The sequence below is a fragment of the Daucus carota genome, chromosome 8, assembly GCF_001625215.2.
Source record: "Daucus carota subsp. sativus chromosome 8, DH1 v3.0, whole genome shotgun sequence".
Classification (NCBI taxonomy): Eukaryota; Viridiplantae; Streptophyta; class Magnoliopsida; order Apiales; family Apiaceae; genus Daucus; species Daucus carota.
In genome coordinates this window covers 19,180,143-19,207,395 of record NC_030388.2, presented here as the reverse complement: position 1 = coordinate 19,207,395, position 27,253 = coordinate 19,180,143, and the positions used below count along the sequence as shown (strand labels likewise).

At 30.9% G+C, this 27,253-nt stretch overlaps 1 protein-coding gene and 1 long non-coding RNA gene across 3 annotated transcripts; both read left to right on the top strand.

The window, feature by feature from the left end:
- The first annotated feature begins 1,698 nt into the window (after window positions 1-1,698).
- LOC135148260 (uncharacterized) lies at window positions 1,699-7,992 on the top strand. Of its 2 annotated transcripts, none has more exons than XR_010286228.1 (5): window positions 1,699-1,905; window positions 6,071-6,260; window positions 6,424-6,653; window positions 6,757-6,953; window positions 7,615-7,992. It is a non-coding gene; the product is annotated as an uncharacterized LOC135148260 (long non-coding RNA). The 2 variants fall into 2 exon arrangements; XR_010286227.1 differs by having other exon boundaries at window positions 1,700-1,905; window positions 6,763-6,953.
- Window positions 7,993-20,958: 12,966 nt separating this feature from the next.
- LOC108199921 (probable inositol transporter 2) lies at window positions 20,959-26,095 on the top strand. Its single transcript, XM_017367945.2, has 6 exons — window positions 20,959-21,240; window positions 21,470-21,540; window positions 23,757-24,092; window positions 24,443-24,550; window positions 24,662-25,276; window positions 25,357-26,095. The coding sequence occupies exons 1-6, from the start codon at window positions 21,105-21,107 to the stop codon at window positions 25,840-25,842; spliced, it is 1,752 nt and encodes a 583-aa protein (XP_017223434.1). The 5' UTR covers window positions 20,959-21,104; the 3' UTR covers window positions 25,843-26,095.
- The last annotated feature ends 1,158 nt before the right edge of the window (window positions 26,096-27,253 follow it).

Sequence of the window (27,253 nt, the reverse complement as noted above, 5' to 3'; positions counted from 1 at the left end):
ATAATAATTTTTATAAAAATGGAGAAAGAGTTGCTCTTACATATTATCCGAAAATTAGATATATAAAAATATTCCACCTTGTTAATCCTACGAAATAAATATATCTTTAAATGCAATTAATTGATATTTTTTAAGTGCTTGGATTAGAAGTACCTTTCTAACGAGTAGCTCTCGAAACAAAAGCTAAAGCCATTTCGCTTGCTTTGCACAACTCGCAAAAGATTCCCTATGGCTATACTACACGATTAATTATTTTTTTTTAAAGTTTATCTTTATTTTTTAAAAAGTTGATCTTTTAGTCTCTTTCCTGTTTTGTGGGTTCGTAGACAAGGAGTTGACTACATAGTACACTACCTTAAAATGTCAATGTACATACTTTACCTTTTTAAAAAGGAAAAATTTGATGAACAAACAACCAAGTTGCTACCGGTACTCATCACATGGAGCCTCTTTGTTCATGCTTCCAGGTCAAGTAACTCTCGAATTTAAACTAGAAATATTGTCCATGTAATAAGTTATAAATTTATTTAAAATCAAAAATAAGTTAAAAATTAGTAATTATTAAAGAAGAGTTATTTATAATGAAGTTTTATTCTTTTGAATAAGGGTGACGTGTTTATTGGTTATATAGATGCTCCCTCCGTTTCTTTTTTCTTTTTCTGTTTGTGATGTCGGTACTATTCATAACATGAGACAAATTACTAATTTACATCTAATTTATAAGACTAAATATAGTCGTGAGTTTATCCTCTGTTGTCTCCGGAGATCCGGGTTCGGCTCTGGCTCATCCGAATAGTATTAGAACATATACTAATTTGTAAGGCATATAAGCCTTCATTGTCAATAAATATAGTCGTGAGTGACCTTGTTGGATTCATATTCACGAGTATTATAATACGGTGAAGTTTTAATATTTAATGCTGATATGAAATTGAAGATATTAACGATAAAAAATGTGTGTTGACAAACGTGAAAAATACAAACAAGAAAAGTTTTAAGAGAATAAATTGATCACTATTTTGGAGGTCACGACTTATGACTAGTTTATTAAGTTTTGATAATCCAAATACCATTTTTGAAGTATAAATTTATGACATAATTTTTAAGAATTAATTTGGTGTCCTGCATGATGACTGTATTATACAATATATTATATAAAGTTCATTACTTTATCAATAATTATTTAGTTATATTAATTATTGCATTAAAGTCCACTTAATGTGATGAATAATAATTCCAAACAAGTTATTTTATTTAATTAGTTATCATCTATTCAGGGTAGTTAATCGAAGCAAAATCAAGATTTGTGCTGGCGCGAATTACTCTGAAATTTGCTAAAGCCATTTGAATCCGGGGTTTTTTTTTAAGTTGAATCAAGAACAAGAAGCAAAATCCTGACCAAAAAAAGAAAAAAAAGAAAAAGCAAAATCATGTTCAAGTCGAAACAGATTTTTTTTTTTTTGCTAAATTGTCGAAACAGATTATTTGAAGCTTGTATAAGCAATCCGAAATTCATTCACCAGCTTTTCTTATTTGGGAAGGGTGGCAGAAGAATGTAGAGGTAGAATCTACTTATCTACTTATATATTATTATTATACTATAATAAGCCAACATAGGTATATTTTGTAGTCCTGCCTTTTGTTCACGTTTTTTGGTTTGGTCGTTTTTTTTCGTCCCTGCTTCAGCCTAATACTTAAAACAAACGAGTCTTGGTAGACTTCTATCTCCTGCTGGACATTTGTCTACAAACTAAAGCAAAAGCAAATACCACAGTAAACAGACACCTGAACCACCGCTTCTTCTCTTCCTCGGCGAGTCTTCCTCTCCGCTCGGTGGGTCTTCCTCTCCATCAGACATTTATTCTACTTTTCATTCCATCTCTCAAGAACTTCATCTCCCCTAAGGTTTGTTCTTCATACATATACATGAATATGAGTTGTCTCTCGTCCGATTACCTAGCTCTTTTTTTAGTTGCTTATGATCTGAGAATTGTTTGAAATTTTGTTAGCTTATTTGTTAAGACAACTTACAAGTTGTATCTACTGTAAGTGTACATTATTAATGTGTGTTTGGTGTTTACTTTGTTGTTAAATGGGGTAAGAACTCAAAACAACAAAATTGGGTACTTCTAGTGCTAATTATGAGTAACTTTTTAATAAGATAGTATTAGTGATTAAGCTAAGAATGAATCATGCACCTAAAGTGTTTGATCTGAGAGTTGTTTGAAATTTTGTTGGCTTATTTGTTAAGACAACTTACAAGTTGTATCTACTGTAAGTGTACATTATTAATGTGTGTTTGGTGTTTGCTTTGCTGTTAAATGGGGTAAGAACTCAAAACAAGAAAATTGGGTACTTCTAGTGCTAATTATGAGTATCTTTTTAATAAGATAGTATTAGTACTTGTTTGTAGTCGAAATTCTCGCTGTCAAGAACTCTTTATAATGCACTAAGAAATCACTCAAGTTAATTACTGTATTTTGATTGTGTGTCGGGCCAAATCCTGTAGAAAGCTAAAAAGTTCTGCTCTTTTAGTTCTGCACTATATATAGGCCTGTGATGGTATATCTTCTTGCCAGATTACAGGAATGCCTTTAAATATTTTACTTAATTATTCAATTCAACATATTACATATACCCCTAACAATAACTTAAAAGCGTGGGGGAACTAAATGCTCATGATTCTATTGACGCGAATCTCCCCTGCTCCTCCCTTTCATTTTGCCTGCTATACTATCAACTTAAATTTAAATTTCTGTGTCGTTAAATTAATGGCATAATAATTTTCTTTCTGTAATATTTATAATTTTGTATAATTATTTTACACATACAAACTTAGAAACATTAAGAGGTCATTAAGAGGTATAATTCAATTAGAGAGGAGTATTTGACAAGCTTTACAGTTGGTCTGACTTTGTTGTGAGATGATTGTGGTTGAAAAAATAGCAGCCGGAGAAATAACTGAGATTGAAACATGTAGAACTGTCTTTTTTTTTTGTCTTTTCTTTTGTTACTTCGTTACTAGCCTATTACTAATAAACAATAGCCTATTAGTAATAAACAATGGCTCCTCTTAGAGTCCTCCTCCTACACTTCTATCTCCTGCTGGACACTGATTTTAAAGACTAAAGCAAACAGTACAGACCGCCCTCTGTCTTCCTCTCCGTCTCGGCAAACTCCATAGCTGGACACTTATTCTGCTTATCATTCCATCTCAAATTCATCTCCGCTGAAGGTTTGTTCTTCGTACATATATATGGATATGAGTTGTCTCTCTTCTGAATATATATGGATATGAGTTGTCTCTCTTCTGATTAAGTATCTCTTTTTGTTATCCATTATTTATTTATCTTAAATTCAGTAAATTAGTTGCTTATAAGAATTGATTAATTTGATCTTTGTTTTTAGCTGCCTCTGTTGTGCTCTTTCTTTGGTTCCTGGTTGTGCTCTTTCTTTGCACGTAAAGTGTTTGATCTGAGAGTTATTTGAAAAATTAACTCAATGTGATGTGGATTCAGCATATAGAATTAGTGTTAGCACTACCACTTTCATTTTGCAAGAAACTTATATGTTTTATAAATGCTAGGCTGAATAACTTTGAGAATTGTCTGATAGAAAACATTAAGCCATAGCCCATTCGGCTGTGATCATGTCCTGCACACCACAAGTTGGAGTGGAAATTAACATATACTTCATATAATCCTAAACCTGCAGGTTAGTCACATCTCTCATTTACCTTGAATGTTATTGATTCATGACATTGATTTGTAGATGCAAGCATCGTGATGTAATAAAGTTGCTGTTTGCTCTCATCGTTATAATAACTATAGTGTTCTATCTGCCATTTCAATATTTTCCAAAGTATCCACTCTAATGATTACTCCCTCTGTTAATATATTTCGGGATTTCACCTTTCCCTAGATTGTCTGTATTCATCCTGTTGAGAGTTCTCTCGTGTAAAATTTAGCAAGATTGATTATCATGTTTTTTTTAAAAAATATTCTATTGCATTTTGGCATTTAGAGGATCATAGTCAAAAATCCACCAAATGGATTAAATGATGCTGTACTTTTTGGTGAATAATTGGTTTGAGTTTAAGACATTTTGATACACAAAATCAGGTTGCCATTGACTATGAATAACGCATGATACCTCTCAGCAACTATATCCTTTGTTGCTTATAAATATTCAGCGTTTATGATCACTGATGTGCAAGTATTTGGAGTCCATCTTTACATATCCAGGTTGGAAGATATATAAGTATATAGCAGGGTTCCAGTACTCTGTTAGTGGCCTTCTCAAGACTTTAGGATTTACATATAGAGCTAATATTCCTTCTGGTTTTTTAATTCTATATTTCGAGTTAAACTGTCTTCTTCATTCTGATTCAAATTGAAATTTAGAATTCTTTGTTCAGTTATGTTTGATCGCAGTAAACTTTGAAAGCACAGGACTCCATTTTTCTGCCGAATGTGTAAATTACAGTCGGATCATTGTGTGCATATTTAATGTCGTGTCACTGCTGTGTACTTTTCTTGATGGTCAATTCTCTGCAAGAGTGTATTTATATGAAAAAAACTGACCTCATTCCGTGGCTTAAACTTGAATCATTCTAGAGGTAACTAAATTTTATCATGCACCCCCTCAGGAATTTGTGGGTAAGATGTACAAACATATTCTATGTAGTAGAATTTAGAGGAATTGGGGTACTGGCCACTCTGTACTCCTTTGGGCTGGCTGGATATTCAGAGTCCAACAGAGGATTATGGGAAGATCGATTAAAAAACCTGTATAGCTTGATACATAATTTGCATAATTTAGTTTGCAATTAACAGTCGAGCTGGGATATGTTATGATGCTGTGTGGTCGTTCCTCAGCAGCCACCATAAAGATGGCACGGACCTCTGCTTTCTTAGATAATCGAGCCGCCAAGTTCAGTGGCAAATTGGGTGAGTTTAGGCTCCTCAATATCTGGCGATACAATGACAGAACCCGACCTTTATTCCTAGCCAAATCTTCAGCTGTTGCCCATATCAGCTTTTGCCATTTCTAAAAACTTTAGCAAACAAACGACACAATATAATTAATTATGTTTAAGCATTCCACTCTTCAGGGAACAAAACATTATAAACACATAGATATATTTTGTACTCCTATACTTTGCTCATGCTTTTTGGTTTCGTCGTATGGTTTCGTCCCGAAACAAATATCAAAAATTTGTGTCCTACTAACATTCTATCTCTTAATAAATATTAGTTTTATAAACAAAAACAAATACTACAAATTTCACAAGACACCCTCATCTTCGCCCTCTGTCTCTCTCCATCCTTTCTCTGAAGGCTGAAGCTGTAGCTGTCAAGCAGTGGCACCAAAGCTGGGAGCTGTATTCGAATCAAAAGCGGTTGTTGTGCAACTTGAACCAAAGCCAGTAGGCACGGTCACTGAAGTCGAACCAAACGGTGAAGTATTTTAATATCACAATTTTTTCCTTTTATTTTCTGTTAACCAAAATCAGCCTTAAAGTTTGACCACGAACACAGTACTGTGTCTGGATTTTGTTATTGTTAAAGGTAAAAAGCTATCACTTCAACGATTGAGCTCAAAAATGTGCATCCACTGAATTATCCAAACCCTAGATATTCGAATCTACGGGCAAAATTAGCTTCATCGTCAGTCTACTAAGTTAATAGTGCTTATTGCTCCTTCTGTTTCCCCAATTCTTTGTATCTCTTATTGTATCTATCCACGTATTTGTGAAATTGAAATTCATACGGATCTTATATGTATATGCTTGCGCATTGTTAGAGATCTTATTTTTAGGTATCTTATCACTATTTGATGCTTCTAATTCACAAATTCTTAGTCACTTTACTTCCACTACATACGGTCTGTTTATCGATAATTTTCGGTACATAATTTTACAGTATTTTGATAAGCGGATTTGTCAATTTTCTTTTTTATACGTTTTAATATGATAGTTTGGTTTGATAAAGTGAAAGAGGATGTTGTATTTATAATAGTTTTTGATAAAGGGGACAAAGTGTATTAACTAATTTGGTTTTTGTTGCAGTGTTATCTCATCTGTTTCGAGCCAACCGCAGTTCCTCTACACACAACCTCCGTCCAAGGTCCTGCATCTGAAGAATTTGCCATGGGAATGCACTGTGGAGGAGCTGATTGAACTTGGTAAACCATTTGGTAAAGTTGTCAACACCAAGTGTAATGTTGGGGCCAACCGAAACCAAGCTTTTATTGAATTTGTAAGCGTGCATCAGTTTTGTCATTCGCTTCCGTTTTGGCTTAGTCACCTAGCCCTTTTTTTTTTTTACAGAAGTCACCTAGCCCCTTTTAATTGTATTAATGCTTGATAATATTTGTTATTAACTAATTTGTGTACATGTTTCTTTTTGTTTTGTTTAATAGGTTGAGTTAAATCAAGCTATAGCGATGATATCATATTTTGCTTCATCATCAGAAGCGGCTCAGGTCCGAGGGAAAACTGTCTACCTACAGTATTTTAATAGGCAAGAAATAGTGAACAACAAAACTACTGCAGATGTTGCTGGAAATGTGCTGGAGATGTTGCAGATCGCCGAGAACTTAGTAGCTTAACATAAAATACAAACAAAGAGGCGAAGAAAGAACTGAAAGAGGTAAGCTTAACTACCTAACTCATATTCACACTGCAGTAGGATTTTCTTAGACCTAAAATTTGCTTGGTTTTTTTGGTTTTTTGAGTTTTAATTGTTGGTTTAGATACAGTTACAAGCTGCTCGAAGAATTACTTATGAAATTTGGCAATTTTGCCTGGAGTAGGAGCAACTTTAGGGGAAGTTTGCCGAGAATATCTAAATGGACGGTGTGCAAAAAGTGATTGCAGATTCAATCACCCACCGCACAGTTTGCTGATGACTGCATTAGCTGCCGCAACCACCATGGGAACTCTCAGCCAGGTATATGCCAGGTATATGCCAGGTTCTGTATTTAGCTCTTAGAAATGTGCCTTCCGCTCGATTGCATATTCATATTATGTTAGCTTAATCGGTATGGGGTGTTGAGTTGGATGTCCTTAATGTCAAGTAAGCATTATCCGGAGTTGTAGACTGATCTACTTGACTTCCGGGACTAAAACACTGTAGTGATTGTGATATTTTTCTGGGGACGACATATACTGGCTGTGTTCTGCTGGAATTAGTGTTTAGTTTATCTACTGAACCTGATAAACACTTTGAAATAGCTTTTGACTGGTGGAATAGATTGACTCTTGATGAATATATGTAGAGCATTATTTTAGTACTAAAGCGCATGGACATGATAATAACTTTCACAAAATAAATAACACTGCTCTGCATTTGGATACAGCTGTGTGCTAACTCCAAGCGCATAGATATAAATAGTTTTTATGCTTGCCTATGCGTTGTTACTTCTGATTTTTATGGTCTGAACAGATCATTACATGTAGTCATCGTTTTGTTATTTATCACCTAGAGCCACATCTGATAGTTATTCATGCTTGAGAGCATAATTGAATTAAGTCAGTTATGTGTGCCTGATTATGGATATATAGTATTTATATTTCACAAACAGTGGTCTTTAAGAGAAATATCTTTGCAGACTGTACCAGTTAATCCCCATTCTTGAACAATTCAACCGGAAAGCATGTCATAGTCAAACTGAAGTGGGGAATGGAATACAAAGGTAATGGCTTAATATTGGGTTATTTTAAGCCCAATACAGTATATGCTAGGTTTTCATAGTGTTACGACTGACTACTATATTTATCGATATTCGGCATCTCTTTTAGCTTTATATCAATCTGTGGTAAAAGAATAAAAAATGCGTGCTATAGATTTATAGCAGCTAGCTTAAACTTAAGAGAGTAGCTAGGGACATCCAGCCAAATGCGAAAGATGGTTGTAGTCCATTGTGTTGATGGACTAGAAGAATGTTAATTTCCAATTTCTGGTATATATAATCGAGGCGTTGTAGATCTGATGGTGGGGATTGGATGGCTGCTCTTGTGTGTTTGTTTGCTATCTTCTTCTTTTGTTTATACATTAGTTGCATTTTTTCATATAGTTTCAAATTTCTTATTTGATCTTTTTAGAAGTCTCTGTTTTTAAGTAAAAAACAACTGGTTGTGCTTTCAGCATTCTTTCCACTTTGTTGTGAATTTTTCAAAGTTATTGTTAGATCTTTTGAGAAGTCTATCTTGTGAGTAAAAATAATTTCTTCCATGATTATGTCGTACTTAGTTGGGAATTGGGATAACAAGCTTGCAGGAGCTCAAGTAAGTTGTATTACAGTCTTGGTACTTGCTTTTAACATCATGCAATATCATATTATTATGCATTTGTTCCTTGATAGCAAACCAAGATCATGATTGGCAAGTTCATCATGCGATGTTTTTGCTATGTGATTGATAATTTATTGAACTTCTTCATCCTGTACAGACATTTACAACTTAAGAAGCAAGAGGGAAATTTAGTTGTTTGTTAAATTCTGAGCATTGTCATAGGTAACTTTTTGGGGGTATTAACTGGTGAATGGTGAGAAATTCTTTATTTATGGCTTCCAACATGCAAGAACGTGGTTGTTATTTGCTGAATGGAAGTGTTTTTATAGTAATCTTGAGCTGTAAATTGTAATTAAGTACTTGACTCATTTTAGCTTTTCTTTTGTTTTGAATATTTCAGCCAAAATCAGTTATGAGGAAATTTAGTCACCGATAGTCGAATGTTATAGCATTTGAGTCTTTATTTCAACATTGTTAACATTGTTTGGTGACATGGATATTTAATAAAAGATTTCAATTTACAGTGATCAAGTCTTGCTTCGACATGATTTGCACATCAGTAATATTCAACTCATGAGCTGTTTGGAGAATCCGGTTGTACTTTGATGTACTAGATGATCATTATAGTCATTGTTTAAATTTAATGTTTGCAATTTCAACTTTGAGCACGATTGGATAACCCAGTGGTGGGTTTATCCTCTGTTGTCTCGGGACACCCGGGTTCGACTCTGGCTCACCCCGAGAATTATAGAACAGATACTAATTTGTAAGGCATATAAGCCTGCATTGTCAAAAAAAAATGTTTGCAATTTCAACTTGACATTCTATGAATAGTTTTTTGGTCCTTATTGGATTTTTAAATATTTCTACAAGTAATTGCATGTGTGCAAGCTTTATTTTCATAAGAAATATTTGTTTTAGCTAAATGTCAACTTTTTATTTTGAGTTTTGGACATGCACTTTCTTCACTCAAGTGTAAATCATAAACATTTTAATATATTAATTTAATTATATAACTAATAAATTTAGAATTACTAAATTTTTTATCTAAATAATTTTATAACACGAAAGAATTATGAAAAATAAAGTCATCCGTGACTATACTATAATAAGTCAAAATAGGTATAATTTGTAATCCAATTTTTTAGTTTTATTTTTTGGTTTGGTACACTCCCTCTAAAACTACAAGTCTATAATATGTTGATATATATTAATCTTACATTATTAAATAGTTTAAATACTAAAAAAACTCATGAAATACATTATCATATAATATCTTATAAAGAAATTATAATGATATTAAAAATAAAATTATAAACATTTGATTTTGGATATTTTTTAACAAAATTTTCATATAACTGTGTTAACTCTAACGTATTCTATTTCAATACTAACACTAATCATTACGTATTCTAATATTTATAGATAAATGATAAATTATAGAAGCTAAATTTTCATAAGAATGTATAATCAGTTGGTTAATATGATTTAATTAAAATTCAACTCACTAATAATAACATATTAATAAAATAATGTTAACATTTAAATAATAAATTACGAATTATATACCCGCCCGTGCTTCGCACGGGTTATAGGCTAGTATATATAATAGCCCAACAGGTTCGTGTCAAGCCTCTCTCCTGAGCAAATAAAACCTCTCCCATACAGATACATCACTCAAACCACTTGAACTACACAAACAATTGGTTTGTTATTCAAAAGCATTAATCACATACTTGAAAACTTTTGTATTTATATTCGTTTCAATATCTTATTTATTTGACATAAGTTATTATTTCAGTTAAGTCTCATATATTGTTTGCATGATAGATTAATATCTATGAATTAATTATTTACGTAAATAAATATAAAATTGAAAAAGAATATGAATAATCGGGTTCGAGCCATGATTCAGATTTCTAAAAATAGATATAATTCATATTCGAATAAAAATAAACGAATTCAAATATAACTTTATAGTTTAAACGAGCATCGATACAATATTATAGAAATTTTAAGTCATGAATGTGAGAAATATTTAAAAATGTGAGTTTGCACAAAGCTAAAAAAGTAAATGCACAACTAATTGAACTAAATATTTCATGGTTTTATGAACTTTATGATGCCTAACTCATATCTACTCTCGTTTTGCTATTTGAAATTCCAAAAACTCATTTGTTTGGGATCTGGTTTATAACGATTACATCAAAAATCATTAAAAGTCTTAATCGACAAGCTCAAAAAACTAATTATAAAAAATTAAAATTTTATAATGAGATAATGTTATAACATACTGTATCAAAGTAATAATCATCTAATATTTTTAAATTAACAATAAAAATATAATACGCTGAAATAATATATAGTTGATATGAAAAATAAAAGTATAATATATTTAAAATCTAAAAGTTTCAGTATTAATTTTGAATATAATTTTGAACATAGATAATATGATAATGGTCTGTATATCCTAGCGAATTTGAATATAGAATTTGAATATAGAAATATCAGTTCAAATGTAGTTTTTGGTCCATATTTTTTTTAAAATATACTCCCTTCGTCCCATATTAAGTGACCTCATTTAACTTTCACGGAGATTAAGAAAAAGGTGGTAAAAATAAAAGTAAATTTAGTTGGAAAGTGGGTAAGGTGGTGGAACGTATCAAAATTTAATAATAGATTTGAGATAGTGGAGGTAAGTAGTGAGTGTAATAGGTTTAATAAAAAAGAGTATAAAATAGAGAAGTAGTGGGTGTAATAGTGAAAAGTAGTGTTTAAAAATAGTAAGTATAATAAGTTCATTATTTTAGGGATGTCCCAAAAAGGAAAAAGGAATAAGGGTCATATAAATTGGGACGGAGGGAATAGTACTTATTATTAATATTAATGCTATTAGGTTGCAAATATTACAATTTTCATATTTAGATATTTTGTCAAACAATAAAACATAATAATTACGCTCGAAACAATATAATGACACACGGATATTATTTAAAATACAATACAAACTCAAGGCCCGTACGAGAACAATATGATGACACATGAATATTATTTTAAACACAACAAAAATTAGAGGCCCGTGCCTCGCACGGGCTTTTATGCTAGTTTAAGTTATTAATAAATCATCTTTTGATGGCGAAAAAGAGCAATTCTTTGAATATATTTTAAATTATTATATTAGTTTGATGTAATTACCGTTTTAATTCTAGTTTTGTTGATCTTTTTTCAGATTCCGTTCATTCTATATTAGGATAAAAATATTTTATTTTCTAAATGTCTAATAACATATATGTATCTTCTTAGATTTAGATGATAAATTTTCTTCAATAAAAGAATTAAAATTTTACCATTATTATATTTGTGTACAATTCATCGAAGTGAATATGAATTGCACAATAAATAAAAGACAAATTAGAGACTGATTCAAGTTATAAGTATTTAAGATGTATTAAAATTATTTCATTTTTATGATTTTTTTGAATAAAATTCAATTTCATTACCCATCCATCAACTTATCAAATTTATTTTTACAATTATAATTTTAATAACTTATAAATTATTTATAACATAAATATCTAGATATATAATTTAAAACGGGATCCTTATTATATTAAATTAATATAAACTGCAATTCATTATTTTAGCCAGACAAGCTGAAATCTTCAGCAAATCCACCAGGAACCCAACATTCGGAATTGATATTTCGTTACTCCAGCATTTATAGATTAATATCCGGGTAAGATGTAATTAAATTTTGCAGGAACAAAGCAGTAAAGGATAAATTTCAAAGCAACGATTCAGTAACCGATTATTACGATTTTATTCAAAGCCAGGAGTCCAATTTTTGAAGTAACATACCGTGAACCAGTTCTTAACTAGTCCTATTCAACTTTATTTAATGCAATACGAATCGAATTTTTGATTTAAATATAAATAGTGGTTTGTATCTCGAACTCTGTTCTCAATTTTTTTTCAAATGACGTGAGAGATATATTACTAATTTTAATTGGGTGGTTGATATATATAGATGTCTCATTATTATTGTTATTAGTATAATTTGAACCAATCATACGTTATCAAATAGATTGGATAATAAAATTTTAAAATATTTATTAGGATGCTTAACATTTTTTTTAAAATATAAGGTCTTTATTACCCATTTTCTCAACATTATTACCTTTTGTTTGAAGTTTTTTCTTACTAATACGTACTCAAATTTGATCTTTATTGTATGTATTCCATATTTCCATTTGTATAATATCCGTGACGCTTTTAAAACTTATAAAAAGTGTTTTCAGTTGCTCTTTAGCCTGTGCCTCTAATCATAAAATCGTGGTTATTTTGCTGGTATAAAATCAGAACAATATTTATTTTATCTTGAGAAAAGGTAATCTTATTTTGAACGGCTACCGAAAGAAATTCCCAATTGTTTTACAATATTAGTAACACTATCTTTATATTGTACTCGTTATGTTTGTCTCGAGACGAATATGATAATTTTAATTGTTAAAAGTTATAATAATTATATTACAAAATGTAGATGGCAAAAAAGTGGATCACAAAATTTGTTGAAATTGTAGAATTGAAGAGTAAGAGTTTAATAAAGTTTTGTTAATAGTCAACAAACATTTGTTGAATTAATCTTAAGTACAAAACAAATGCTGATAAATATTTTATGAATTTAAAAATTGTGATTTAGGGGATATATTAGATTGAAATTTTAAAGATGAGGAGAAAGATGTTCTTTTAATTGTTTCTCTACCAAATAATTATAATATGATATAGTTGGGAAGATGAAGTAAGCTTTGGACGAGAATATCGTTATTTTTTCTAAGGTCGAAATATTGATGAATCAAGGACCGGGTGATGCATCAGAAGGAAGTGCACTCGTGGGAGATGCATGTGATAAAAGAAATAAGTTCTATACATAACACTAATATCAAGTGTTTTTACTATGAAGAATGGCGTCACACTAAATTTATGTGTTGAAAAAAAAAAAGAATTAAAAAGGTTAAACAAAAATAAAGGAAATGGTGGTATTTTGCTTGTTAGAGCGGTTGATGATACTCTTTTAGTTCAAGACAAGGGATAAAAAAAGAATGAATACTTGATTTCGGATGTTTTCATCACATATGTAATATGAGGGAGTGGTCTTGTCTTCCAAAGAGTATGATGGAAAGATGATAACTTAACCAAATGATAAAAGGGTAAAGGTTGTTGGTATTAATGAGGTAACATGAAATTACACAATTATCATGTTTTGAAGGTGGTTAAGTAAGATACGTATTAGAGTTAAACCAGAATCTAAGTTTATTGGGTAAATTAGTTGATTTCGAATATACCAATATGATATCGAACGGTTGTTTGTAAGTCAATAACAAGTTATGGTGATACTTAGAAGGACAAGAGAAATCTTTTTATGTTAGATGGAGAGGTTCTTGTTCGAGGGGCGATATTGACAGATGGACTACTATGTATTAATGAGGACTACTAAGCCGGTTATGAAATTGTTTCAGATAGAAGAGAAGGATTGTTGTGTATCAATCCAATAAAAGTTGAATTCTAATTTGAGTTAGAAATTTCAAATTGGACTCTAATTGACATTAGATATTTCAGAAATAAATTAAATTCTGATTTGACTAAGTTTGAGATAACTATAAATACATAATTATATTATTTATCGGGTATTATTAGGCTTGAGTATGGTAATTTGTTTGATTATATCATTAAAAATAGTTGTAATTAATAATATAAATTGAGACGTGAATTTTCCCGTCATATATTCTGTGTGTGCATTATAATTAAAAGGTGAATGTCATATTAAATTCATATCATATATTTTGTGTGCGTTTTATAATTAAAACTGAATATCATATTTTGATCCCTAACAAACAGGTAACAAATAACTAGCACAACAAACATGAACTACACAACCATCTTTATCACTTTCTTTCTCTCATCTGTGATTTCATTTTCCTAACCCTCATCAACAAGTGAGGGACGACCGACCATCCTCGATCTTTCAATTACGAATGGATCGTGCCACTATCAGAAGTTGCATATTTTTCTGTCCAAGATTATAGACACTCACACTCATATAATAGATATCAAATTTAAGAGGGAAAAAAATACAAACAATTTCTCGTGGGCTCACTTCGACTCACTTATTTTATTCGCAATTGAAAATTTATTTTTTATTTACTCACATTTTTATTTATTAAATTTATTAAATATGAATGATAATTCTGAGACAAGCAGAATTGGAAATGAGGACACTGGGACGAAGGGAGTAACAGTTATAGCTCCAAAGCCGTCTTTCTGAATTAATATTATTTCTAAGTTCTCAAAAATTATTGAACTTCGATCACATTGGTACGAAGATGGATTTTGAATAATATAATTATAATAGAAAGATATTAAACCAAAATCTTAAGCAATCTTCCTGCCGAAAGAAACCAATACCCGCTACTTAGAGCATCTTCAACGGCGTTAACTATAATCGTTGGCTAAATTGGACGTGTGAGACATTATGTAAAATTTGTTGAACCTGTAAGACATTTTGCTTCAATGGTACTGACTATATTGGTTGGCTATAATTTAAAAGTAGTATGTTATTAATATTTTAAATTGTTAAAATAGAATATATCAGTTCAATATGGTAATAAATGATGTACAATCTTCCCTCAGATTTTCTTACAGACCTGTAGAGGTTCGACAAATTTAGCCATCTATAGAAAGTTGGCTAAATTTATAGACAACAGGTGAGCATGGTTGGAGTTGAGTTTTTGGAGCTGTTGGCTAAATTTTTTTAATTCAAGTATGCCAACTAATTTTTTAGCCAAGTGTTTTAGATGGTTGGAGATGCTCCTATTGCTCAGGTCAATAAGCCGACACTAAATTATACTCTCCCAAATTTATCGGATTCGGCAGGAGGTATATAATTGCATAAATCAGCAATCAAGGTGTCTTTGGAACAATGATATCTGAAATAAGTACGAGGTTTGTTCATTGTAAATCCATATCTAATATCTGGCTGAAAAAAATAAAATCTCAAATTCATATATTAAAATTTGAAGATATGAGTTTTTGATACCCACGAAGGGAAGTGACTATGAGATGGAGATATGAGATGCATTCAATTTTGATTTTTTTTTATCGTTATTTAAGTGAATAAAATATTAATGTTTGATGCAAAATTAAATCAATGATGAAAAAATATATAACAATAATAATTTTATAAATATATTTAACTGATATGAATTAGTAATTTTTAATTTTTTTTTTACATATATTGATTCCAGCACTCAACCAAACACATGATGTCACATATGATGCCTCAAATTCATATGAGATTAAACCGATTTCTTATTCCAAACTGATACCAATTCTTGAACCAAATAACCGCTTCTCAAATTTTATGAGAAGTGCATGCCTCCGTTTAAATTCATGATTGCTAAATGCAATTCAAAATTGCTTAATGCAAATCGGGAAGATTACATTGCTATCCTTCTTAAGTTTTTGTGAACGTATGTGTTAACGGATACCTAATTAATGCATAGTCTAGTTTTCTGTTTAATCCTTTAATAACCTAAAATTACTCACGTGCATTGTACCCTAATTTATCCTGAATCATAACATTATCAACATAACACAACATTCATACTCGTATCTTTGGGTACATGTATTTATATTTTTAATATAACTAGCCCGTGTGAAATAATTCATAATTTATTGTTTAAATTTTAATATTATTTTATTAATATTTTAATATTAATGAGTTGAATTTTAATTAAATTTTATTACTCAACTGATTATACTTTCTTATGAAAATTTAGCTCTTACAATTTATTATCTATTTATAAATATTTTTTTATTAACATGTGATAACTTTTTATTCCATTATTTTTAAATCAGATTTCATATTTCGTATATCTTTTCATCTTTCTATGTATGAAAAAAGATTTTTAGTTATACGGAGGTTCTTGTTAATTAAAAAAAGAGATTTAAAATTAGATATTTATAATTTTATTTTTAACATCGTTGCAATTCTTTACAAAAATATAATATGATAATATATTGTCGTGAGTATTTTTAGTATTTAAATTTTTTTAATAATATAAGAGTAATAGACCTATAGGGAGAGATTGCCAAACCAAAAATTAAAATTAAAATTGTGGATTACAAATTATACCCATGTTGGCTTATTATAATATAATAAGTATAGATTAGTAGTTAGATTTTCCATATTTAATAATTCATATTTATATTTATATATATATGCAACTCATGTGAAAAATAAAATATGACGTATTGATATGCGATTGAATTATAATATGTAAGTATTTCAAACATATGTAATATTATAATATGCATTTGATATTTATTAAATTTTATATTGTATGTTTAATATAAAGTATTTTTATCATTTATTTTTAACTTATGTAATTTAGTACTTTTAATTTAATATAAGTTATTAGTATTAATTAATCAATTCTTATCTTAGAGAAAATTATACTTTTACTCATCTATTAGAAAAAACATCCGTTGAATACTTTGTTTTTTAAAAAAATCATATATTTTATAAAATAAAACTATAATAATAAATATAAATGAAAATAAAACACCTTTTATATTGTTTTATAAAAAATTAATAAATATTATTCAGTTTTTGTGCAATTAAATAATATTATATTAAATTTATAACTTAATAGTCACAAATAAATCAATAATATATTTGACCTTAATGTGTATCTTGAGCCTAGACTGCTGTGCGCGTAGAGTCTGTGCGAATAGTGCGCATAGAGTCTGTGACACATTAATGAGGGTTCATTCACTTAATGCATAGGAGGATATAAAAGTAATATACTAGTGTGTACAAAGCAAAACTGATTTGCATTTAACAACACCCTTTAAATTTGGATGATTGGTTCTGATCAATCTTATGTTTAAACATGCTTTTATGGACGGTGCGATATACCTCTGTTATATGGTTCTGAATCTGCTCTTTCGGTACAGACAGATTTGTTGCGTTTTTTGAGACTTTATAAAGTACGGTTTTAAGTTTTTTTCATTTCCTTTATAAATAAAATTTGTAATGTCATTTAGAGATTTTTTTAAAAGATATTATGAAATTATAATTTATAAGAATTTCAAAATTCATGTCAAAAAATAATGTAAAAAACATGCTAAGACACGTGTAGTAACACACTTTCTTCTAATAAAGGTCTGAGGATAACGTTATATAATTTCTCGGATAAAAAGAAGTTGGGTAAGCAATTTTGTTCCTACTTCCTACCGTGAGGAATATCTTAATTATTGATACCACTTTTTTGACTCGTGCAACTTAAAATACATCCCAGTAGTCAAAAGTTTTGACCTGACATGGGAGAACAAGAGTGCCTTTCTCTGATTTCTTGGATCTGATATATTTTTGATTTAAAATTGAAAAATATATATTTACAGAACAAAAATGTTATAAAATTATATCTGAATATAATAAGATTATTATATATATTTTTGAATAAAAGTTGAATATAACTAAATTTCATGAATGAGAAAAATATTATAAAGATTTAATTGAATACATCTTTAACACCACCAAGTTCTTAGTTGTGCATATTCTTCCGCCCCTCCCCCCTCAATTATATATGTTGGGTTTAGGACCCAATCTCCTCAAATATATAATGTAATAATTTTTTAGATAAAAGTTTAATATTTAAAGTTTTATTCAGATAAATATTAAAAATAAGGTATAAGATTATACTTTATAGGAGTATTAAAGTGCGTGCTGAGTAGTAAAAAAATGTATAGAAAAGAGTGAGATGCCGGGAGTATAATACTCCCGCCGTCTCTTTTTAGTTGCCACATTTGATCTTGTGCTGGTCAAATTGACCAAAATTCAACAGAAATTTATTAATTTTTTATCAATTGATAAAATAAAAAAAATATATCACCGAAAATTATTTTTAATCTACTTTAAGAAATAATTTTTAGATTTTAAAAATAATGAAAGAGTAACTTATAATCTTTGGTAAAAAATTAGTCAATTTGATCAATAAAAATAAAAATGTGACAACCAAAAAAGGACGGAGGGAGTATATCTAAGTGGGATCGAAGACTCAAATAATAAATTATACCGAAGTTTATTAAAAGATAAATATTATTACTCCCTCCGTCCACCGATTCTTTACGATTTCATTTTCTCGACGTCTCCCTCATTTTTTTACATCACAAAATTTTCATAAAATAGTTAATGAGTATCACCACTTTCCCACTTTTCCTCTTTTTTCACATTATTTTTACTCAATTATTTCTTTTTTATATATTAAAAAACAATGGTTCGACCACTGCACCCACTTTTCCTTCTCTCAATTGAGTGGGACGATGGAGTATCAATCTATAATTGAAAAAATTAATTATGAGTTTATTACTCTATTTTACACATTAACTATGCTAACTCATACAGACTCACATGAGTGATGCCTGATGCTAGGAGGAAATTATAATCATGCAAGCTGCAGCCAAAGAAGACCGTGTCTAAGTTAACAAGACAAAAGTTGATTAGACTTAATGACATAATTATGGTGTGGTGTCTTTCTCTTCTCTTTTTGGATCTCGTTAGACCTTTTAATTAGTGATGTTAATCGGTTTTAGACGTCAAAATCAGAGTCCACAGCAGAACAACCTAGAACTTAGAAGCGCCTACATCTTCAAAAGTGGAAAAGAAAAGAAGACGGTAGGTAGAAGAACTTTAAAAAGGAATTACGTAATCTGTTAAATTAAAATTTAATTTTGGTCATTTCCCGAAATAACAATGAAATCGTAATAATTCCAAATGATTCTGGCTAGAGAGCAAATAATACTCCGTATATTCTCGTATCATACATTCTAAAGCAGATTCTATGGCATAAATTAAGGAAAATCGTATTTTGTAATCAAACTGAGGGACCAAGTACCTACATACAATCTACAACATAAATAAGTACTCCCTCAATCCCAAATTAGATGGCCTCGTTGACTTTGGGCACACAATTTAAGGTTCATTGACCGCATAGATACGTGACTTATTTTTAAAATTTTATTTTTGCAAATAAAAATTAAAATATGAAATTTTTATTTATAAAAGAAAAAATAAAAAAATAAATTTCGGAAGTAGACGGTCAATGCACCTAAAGTTACGTGCCCAAAGTCAAAGGGGACATATAATTTGGGATGGAGGTAGGATAATATATACCTTCTCGGTCCCACTTAATTATATACATTGAATGTAGATAGTGATACAGATACAAAAAATCATAAAATATGAGTAAATTATATGAAAATGGGTAAAATGGTGGAATCTATTTAAATTTAATAACAAATTTCAGATGGTGAAGAAAAGTAGTGGATGTAATAAGATAGTGGGAGAAAGTAGTGAGTGTAATAATATTTTATATTATTTTTTTTGACAAAATGTTTTATATTATTAAATTTATTATGTTTGAAATGTATAAATATGATGGGATATCTCAAAAGAAAAACTGTATTGAAATGAATGAGATACAATATGATTCTTAAATACTCTTTATTTCCGACATACCCATCTCATAATTTTTGATCAATTTAAGAGCATCTCCAAAAACGTTGGCTAAATGGGACGTGTAAGACATTATGTAAAATTTGCTAAACCTGTAAGACATTTTGCTTCAATGGTATTGGTTATATTGGTTGGTTATAATTTGAAAAATAGTATGTTATTAATATTTTAGATTATTAAAATAGAATATCAGTTCAATATAGTAATAAATGATGTGCGATCTTCCGACAGATTTCCTACAAACCTGTAGAGGTTCGACAAATTTAGCCATCTACAAGAGGTTGGCTAAAATTATAGATAACAGCTGGGTATGGTTGGAATACGAGTTTTTCAAGCTGTTGGGCAAACTTTTTTATTTTTAGTATGCCAACTTATCTTTTAGCTAAGAGTTTGAATGGTTGGAGCTATTCTAAGAGCCTCTCTAACTATCTAAAACTCTTGACTAAAAGGTGAGTTGACATACTTAAAATAAAAAAATTTAGCCAACAGCTCCAAAAACTCAACTCCAACCATGCTCAGCTGTTGTCTATAAATTTAGCCAATCTCCTATGGATGGCTAAATTTGTCGAACCTCTACAGGTCTGTAAGAAAATTTGTAGGAAAATTGTACATCATTTATTATCATATTGAACTGATATATTCTATTTTAACAATTTAAAATATTAATAACATACTATTTTTAAATTATAGCCAACCAAAATAGCCAGTAGCATTGAAACATTTTGTGTTACAAGTTCAGCAAATTTTACATTATGTGTTACAGATCCAATTTAGCCAATAATTATAACCAACGCGTTTGGTGCTCTAATATTTGAGAACGATTCTGGATATTGGTTTAGGATTCGTTGTAATCCTCATTAAATTTCAACCCATATCTGTAATATTGGAATATGGAAGAAATGATACGCATTTATAATTGATTGTTTGTTTCTGTTTCCGGTGAACTTCAGATTTGATAAAAACACATTAAAACATAATTTTATGTAGCTGTATCCGTATATAAGCAGAATATCACCAAAAATAAATACACCAACCAATAACTGTCTTTAATAGAAATAGAATAATCCACTACGAAATTGGCTAATTGTGAAAAGTCCGCTCCTTCAGTCTATAAATTCGCCTCATATTCCACACTCTCGCCCCTACATCTCTCACTCACTCCCCTCTATCTTCTCTGGTCTTTCAAGAAGACACACACAAATATAGCATAGCTGCTTCTTTAACAGATCTACCATGGAAGGAGGGGTTCATCCAGGAACAGATGTCTCCGCTTTCAGGGAGTGCTTCTCATTATCATGGAAAAATCCTTATGTTCTCCGTCTTGCCTTCTCCGCTGGAATCGGTGGCTTTCTCTTTGGTTATGACACCGGTAAACAGTCTGTCAGTGACGGAATAAGGATTTTTAAATAACGAGATAAAAACATTTAAGATACTTTTTTGCCACTTAAATTTTGTTTTCTATGTTATTCAAGTGTTTTTGTGGTTTAATGATCATAGATTCATGTTCACGTGCTCTGTTCTTCATATGTACTGGTAATAATAGTGTTGATTGTCATTTTGTCATGGACTTATGTCATGAGTGATGTATGGACATGCAGGCGTGATATCAGGGGCCTTGCTCTATATCCGAGATGACTTCGAGGCTGTGGATAAGAAGACAGTGTTACAGGTCTCTTTTCTTTCTTTTTTTCCTTTTTTAAAAATATATTTTAATTACCTCCATGATTGCCCAATCTTATGCTGTCTTCATCTTCATCTTGAATTATATGAGTTTTTAATTTTTTTTACAAATATGGTACTTACAAATAATTAATTTAAGATTATCTATCAGTACCTTTTTATTTAATTTGGAAATAAATAATAGAGACGTTGTATAGAATTATAGAAATAATGGACAAAATGCGTAATATTTTATGCTTGTAACTTATTTTAATCCAGTTGTCTTGGTTATTTATAGAATAGTTTTTACTTCTTTGCTGGCGTAGCCTATATTTGTGTGTATGCATCTGATTCTAAAAGACGGGTGGGTGTCAATAGATATTCCTGAATAGGTACAAAAGACGTTTTAATTTATGGTGATGGATATGCATTTAGGGGCCTTGATATATTTTAGTTTTTTGGTAATTGATGTGCTTATATATGGGGCCATAGTGTTTATATAAGAATTGAATCTTGACAATTAATATATTTTAATTTTATGATTATGATGATTAATGTGCATCCAGGATCGCATGACAACTCATCTTTTGGATTCTAAAATAAAATTTTACTCCCTCCGTCTCAATTTATAGGTCTATTTTGGAATAAACACGCATATTAAGAAAATAGTTGGTTAGATAGAATCTTATCCCATGTATTATTAATTTGTACATTGATAAGAGAGAAAAGAGTTGAGTTTCAAAAAATCACAATAAATATAGGTATTTAGTGCATTGAAAAATGAGAATAATGTTGAGTTTCAAAAAAAATCATAATTAATATAAAGATAAATTTGTATTGAAAGAAGAGAGTAACAAGTATTCTGAGACAATTTTTTTTTTCCAAAATGGAGTTATAAATTGAGACGGAAGGAGTAACCTTTAACTAAAGTCATTTGTCTATGCATCGTTTTTGATATTTTTTTACGATTTTTCTAAAGTGTGCCAATAAGCACATGCCAAGTACTGAATTTTATATGTTTGGAATATTTGATTGGTATGGTAGTTTTATATGCAGGGGCCCACCACTATTAAAAAATACGAGACAATCAAAATTAATTAAACTTAATATTTAGTGCTTCGTATGTGTCTGCGGGCAACCATAGAAAAACCGTTTTTTTTTTATCATTTGAATGTTTTTACTACTCTCAGCGTTCGCTTAGTCACAATCTTTTAGTTTTAAAATGATTCCTCCCAAGTTCTTTTTGTGAAAAAAGAAACTGAAATATACACTTTTAGCTCTTTGTTTGTGTGTAGTAATATGAGATACTCTCATATTATGTATAGAAATTATTCCCTGATAAGAATGAATCCGATATGCACTATTCTAGGCGTGTATTGTTTCAATCTAGTTTTCTTGTTTGATTATAATACCATTATTACTATTACCGGCGGTAATGTTATGGTCATTCTTTTCCAAACGTAAGGCTATAAATGTAAAGTTTTAACCTTCAACTTACTTTATTTACTCCTTTTGGCTGGTAGTATTAGATACGCATTTTCTTGTACGTACATGTTTATGGTCAGAGACTACCCACCACTTTTTAATTAGTTGATACGTGTTTATGGTCACACACTACCAACTATTTTTTAATTAGTTGATAGTATGTGTTTATGACCACACACTACCAACTGCTTTTTAGTTAGTTGACGGATTTCAAATGACCCCAGTCTTATTAATAATGATGATCCTTGCGCGCACAAAAATTTTGCTAATCAAAATTTACCATCTCATTAAAAAATAATTGTTACACTTGCACACCAGAAAATCAATAAGATATTCTAAAATAAAAATGAGCCTAGTGTTATTGCCAGCAGAAACCGGCACTGATCTGTATTTTCAGCATGTATATTCTTTAGTTCTTACCTCGAGCCCTGTGAAATTTTGCAGGGAAAATATATTCGGTGAATTTGCTTTTAAAAAATAAAATAAAATTAATAGTGACCTTGACGCTTTACAACAAAAACAACAGATTTCAAATCAGTAATCCTTTTGAAAGAAAAAGGAAATATACTACTGGTAAACAGAACATCTGTGTTCTAAGCTGTAACGAAAACTAATCTCCATGCAAATATAAAATCGCTATTATTGTTACTTGGATGCTGCAAAGATGCATAAAACGTTATCGAGCACCCTTTTTAGCTATTTGATGTTGTTTACATTGTGACTTTGGTGAAAATTAAACAGGAAACTATTGTAAGCATGGCAGTTGCTGGAGCAATTATTGGCGCGGCAGTAGGAGGGTGGATGAGCGATCGGTATGGCAGAAAAGCCGCAATTTTAGTTGCTGATTTTCTATTTTTCGTTGGAGCTGTAGTCATGGCTGCTGCTCCAAATCCGGCAGTCCTTATCGCTGGCCGTATTTTTGTTGGGCTAGGTGTTGGAGTTGCCTCCATGACTGCCCCTCTGTACATCTCAGAGGCTTCGCCTTTTAGAGTCCGCGGTGCTTTAGTTAGTACAAATAATTTCTTGATCACAGGGGGACAGTTCTTGGCTTATCTCATTAACCTGGCTTTTACCAAGGTGAATGCATATTTCTTTAACATGAAAACACACATTCATAATTTGTTTCTACTTGTTCCGTTAAATAGAGTGGAATGACAAACAAATTAAATTCCGATTATTATGTGCACAATATTTTTTGGTTTGTATTTGTTCCTCCATTTCATTCATATACATTAATACAAGGTTTTAGTTTCACAACTGAATGCTGATCACCAATAATATCCTCAGTACTGCTAGATTAATCAGAAATTTCATCACACTTATGTAGCTTAATGGACATTCTCATTTTCAAATTTCTATTACACTTCATTCTTTCCAACAATATGGAGCCGAAAGAAGTAGCTATTTCCTAACATTTTGAAATTTAGGCACCGGGTACTTGGCGCTGGATGCTTGGTATTGCCGGACTTCCAGCTTTGCTGCAGTTCATTTTGATGCTCTCACTTCCGGAATCACCTCGCTGGCTTTACCGCAAGGTTATCTGCCTTTTATGTCAGACTCTATAGATTTCAATGCATTAGTACAACCACATATTCTGCTTGAATATGAAAGTCCTTATAAATCTATTTATTCTTTGATTAACACAGGGTAGAGTAGAAGAATCTGAAGCATTATTAAGGAAAATATACCCATCTCAAGAGGTTGAAGCAGAGATACAAGCTCTCAAGGAATCAGTAGAAAATGAACTTAAGGAAACAGGGGATCTCGAAAATATCAGTTTCTTGGCCAAAATGAAGACTCTTCTCCAGACCAAAACTGTGAGAAGAGGACTAACAGCTGGTGTCGGTCTCCAGGTCTTCCAGCAGTTTGTCGGTATAAACACAGTCATGTACTATAGTCCCACTATAGTTCAGTTAGCCGGTTTTGCCTCCAACCAAACTGCACTCCTGCTTTCACTCGTGACTTCAGGATTAAATGCCCTTGGATCTATAGTAAGCATATATTTCATCGATAGGACTGGAAGAAAAAAGCTTCTGGTCATCAGCTTGATTGGTATTATTGTCTCGCTCGGGCTTTTGTCAGCAGTTTTTCAGCAAACTACAACTCATTCTCCCCAAGTTAGCAAGCTCGAAACTTCTCATTTTTCACAATATACTTGTCCTGATTACAGTTTGTCAAGCTCTTCCGGTTCCTGGGACTGTATGAAGTGTTTAAAGGCTTCATCTCCGGATTGTGGGTTTTGCGCTTCATCTAGTAACAAGGTACTACGGTTTACTTAACTGTTTCTAGTTTATAAGCATTTGCTTTAACTACATCATCTGACTGTTGCATTAAATTGCAGCTATTTCCCGGAGCCTGTTTGATATCAAATGATACTGTGAAAGATGTGTGCCATGGCGAAAGCAGATTATGGTACACAAGAGGCTGTCCAAGTAAGCTCGGGTGGCTTGCACTTGTTGGCCTGGCCCTCTACATCATATTTTTCTCTCCAGGAATGGGCACCGCTCCCTGGATAGTTAACTCTGAAATATATCCGCTAAGGTATCGAGGACTTTGTGGAGGTATTGCTGCCACGGCTAATTGGATATCAAATCTCATTGTGGCACAATCCTTCTTAACCTTAACACAGGCTATTGGAACTTCGTGGACGTTTCTCATATTCGGGGTGATGTCTGTTCTTGCATTGTTCTTTGTCCTAATTTATGTGCCAGAAACTAAGGGTCTCCCGATCGAAGAGGTGGAAAAGATGTTGGAGAGCAGAGTTTTGCAGTACAAATTCTGGGAGAAAGGACAGGGCACATTGAAGAAGAAAAACATGGCTGTCTAAGACCAAACTGCTGGAGCCTTGTCTTTTACATTTATTTATCTACAAATCATTTCTGCTTGTACAGATCAAGTGATGGTTATTACAATTAATCTGGACCATAAACTAGTCGAGCTGTCTGTTAAGAAACTCAGCTTATGACGTAGTTTAGTTTGAGTTTAAAGGACAATTTGTTTGATAAAAAGTTGAAGTTGAGTGCTTGATTTGAACTCAACTCATTTAAGACATAATATGCATGAATTTTAGTTACATTTTATTTTTGGGTTTGTCATGTCACGGATACATGCCAAGTACTAATATCAATGAATTTGGATGTTTTTGATTGGTGCGATTGTGTAAATAGAGGGGATCCACCATTATCAAGAAGTGTAAGCCAATCAAAACAAAACAAGATTGTAAGGAATCATGACTAAGAAGTGAATTGAGTATTTCTTCCAAAATATGAGATTCAGTACTTTAATCCAAGTAATACAGAATTGAATGATTGAAGAATTTTGAAAATTTCAGATATTTCCTCTGATCAAACAAAATTTTTAATACGAATTTCATTCTATTCTTCCCTATTTCATTTCATCCAAATGAACGTGCCCTAACAACCTATCTTTCATAATAATACTCCCGTTTCCAGCCTGATCATATGTTCAAGTAGCTGTTCTTCATTCACCCATTTTGGTCGCGAAAAACGTATATTCTTTGTCGTGACGTACGTAGGATTGGTTTTTTTGGAAGCACTATCAGATTTTCTAAAAATACCTATGTATTCTCAAATTTTTAGAAAGTTTTTATAAATTCATAAAATTTAGAATGATAAAAAACTATCAAAAAATTATTTAGAAGATACTTCTTATTAGATTAACCCCTACCCCCATCGCCCATGCTTTCTTCTGGACATGTCGAAAAATGAAAAACAATCATGTCGTTTTTTCTATACTACACATGCCAATATTAAAAATATCATGGAACAAAGATTTCTGGTCCCAGAGAACATATTTAAATATTAGTGTTGTATTTAGTTGGGGTGAATGAAATAGAATGAGTAAGATAAAGGATAGAAGTGATGTTTTAAATTAAATGTGAGTGTATGCAAATTTTGTATGATAAAATTTGTGTATAAAATAGATATGACAAAGAATGAAGTTCCTTTTCACAAAATTGAGCGTTCAAGCCTTAAATAAAATTATGAAAAGGCTTTTTTCACAAAATTGAGTACCAAATCTTCGTATGTTAATTAGTTTTATTGAACTCTTTGTATTCACATAAATATACACTATTTCCTCCGTTCCTCTTTAGTTATCCAGTTTTGACTTTCAACATTTCAATGACCAAACTTTGACTAAACTATATATATATATATATATTATATAATTAAAAGATATTTAAAAATTATATCATTACAAAGTGCATGCAATCTATA

Excerpts from the sequence above, each read along its gene's own strand:
- LOC108199921 (XM_017367945.2), top strand. The coding sequence starts at position 21,105 with ATGGAAGGAGGGGTTCATCCAGGAACAGATGTCTCCGCTTTCAGGGAG. Across the intron at positions 21,241-21,469 it reads TCTCTTTGGTTATGACACCG|GCGTGATATCAGGGGCCTTG; the intron begins GTAAACAGTCTG and ends ATGGACATGCAG. Across the intron at positions 25,277-25,356 it reads GCGCTTCATCTAGTAACAAG|CTATTTCCCGGAGCCTGTTT; the intron begins GTACTACGGTTT and ends ATTAAATTGCAG.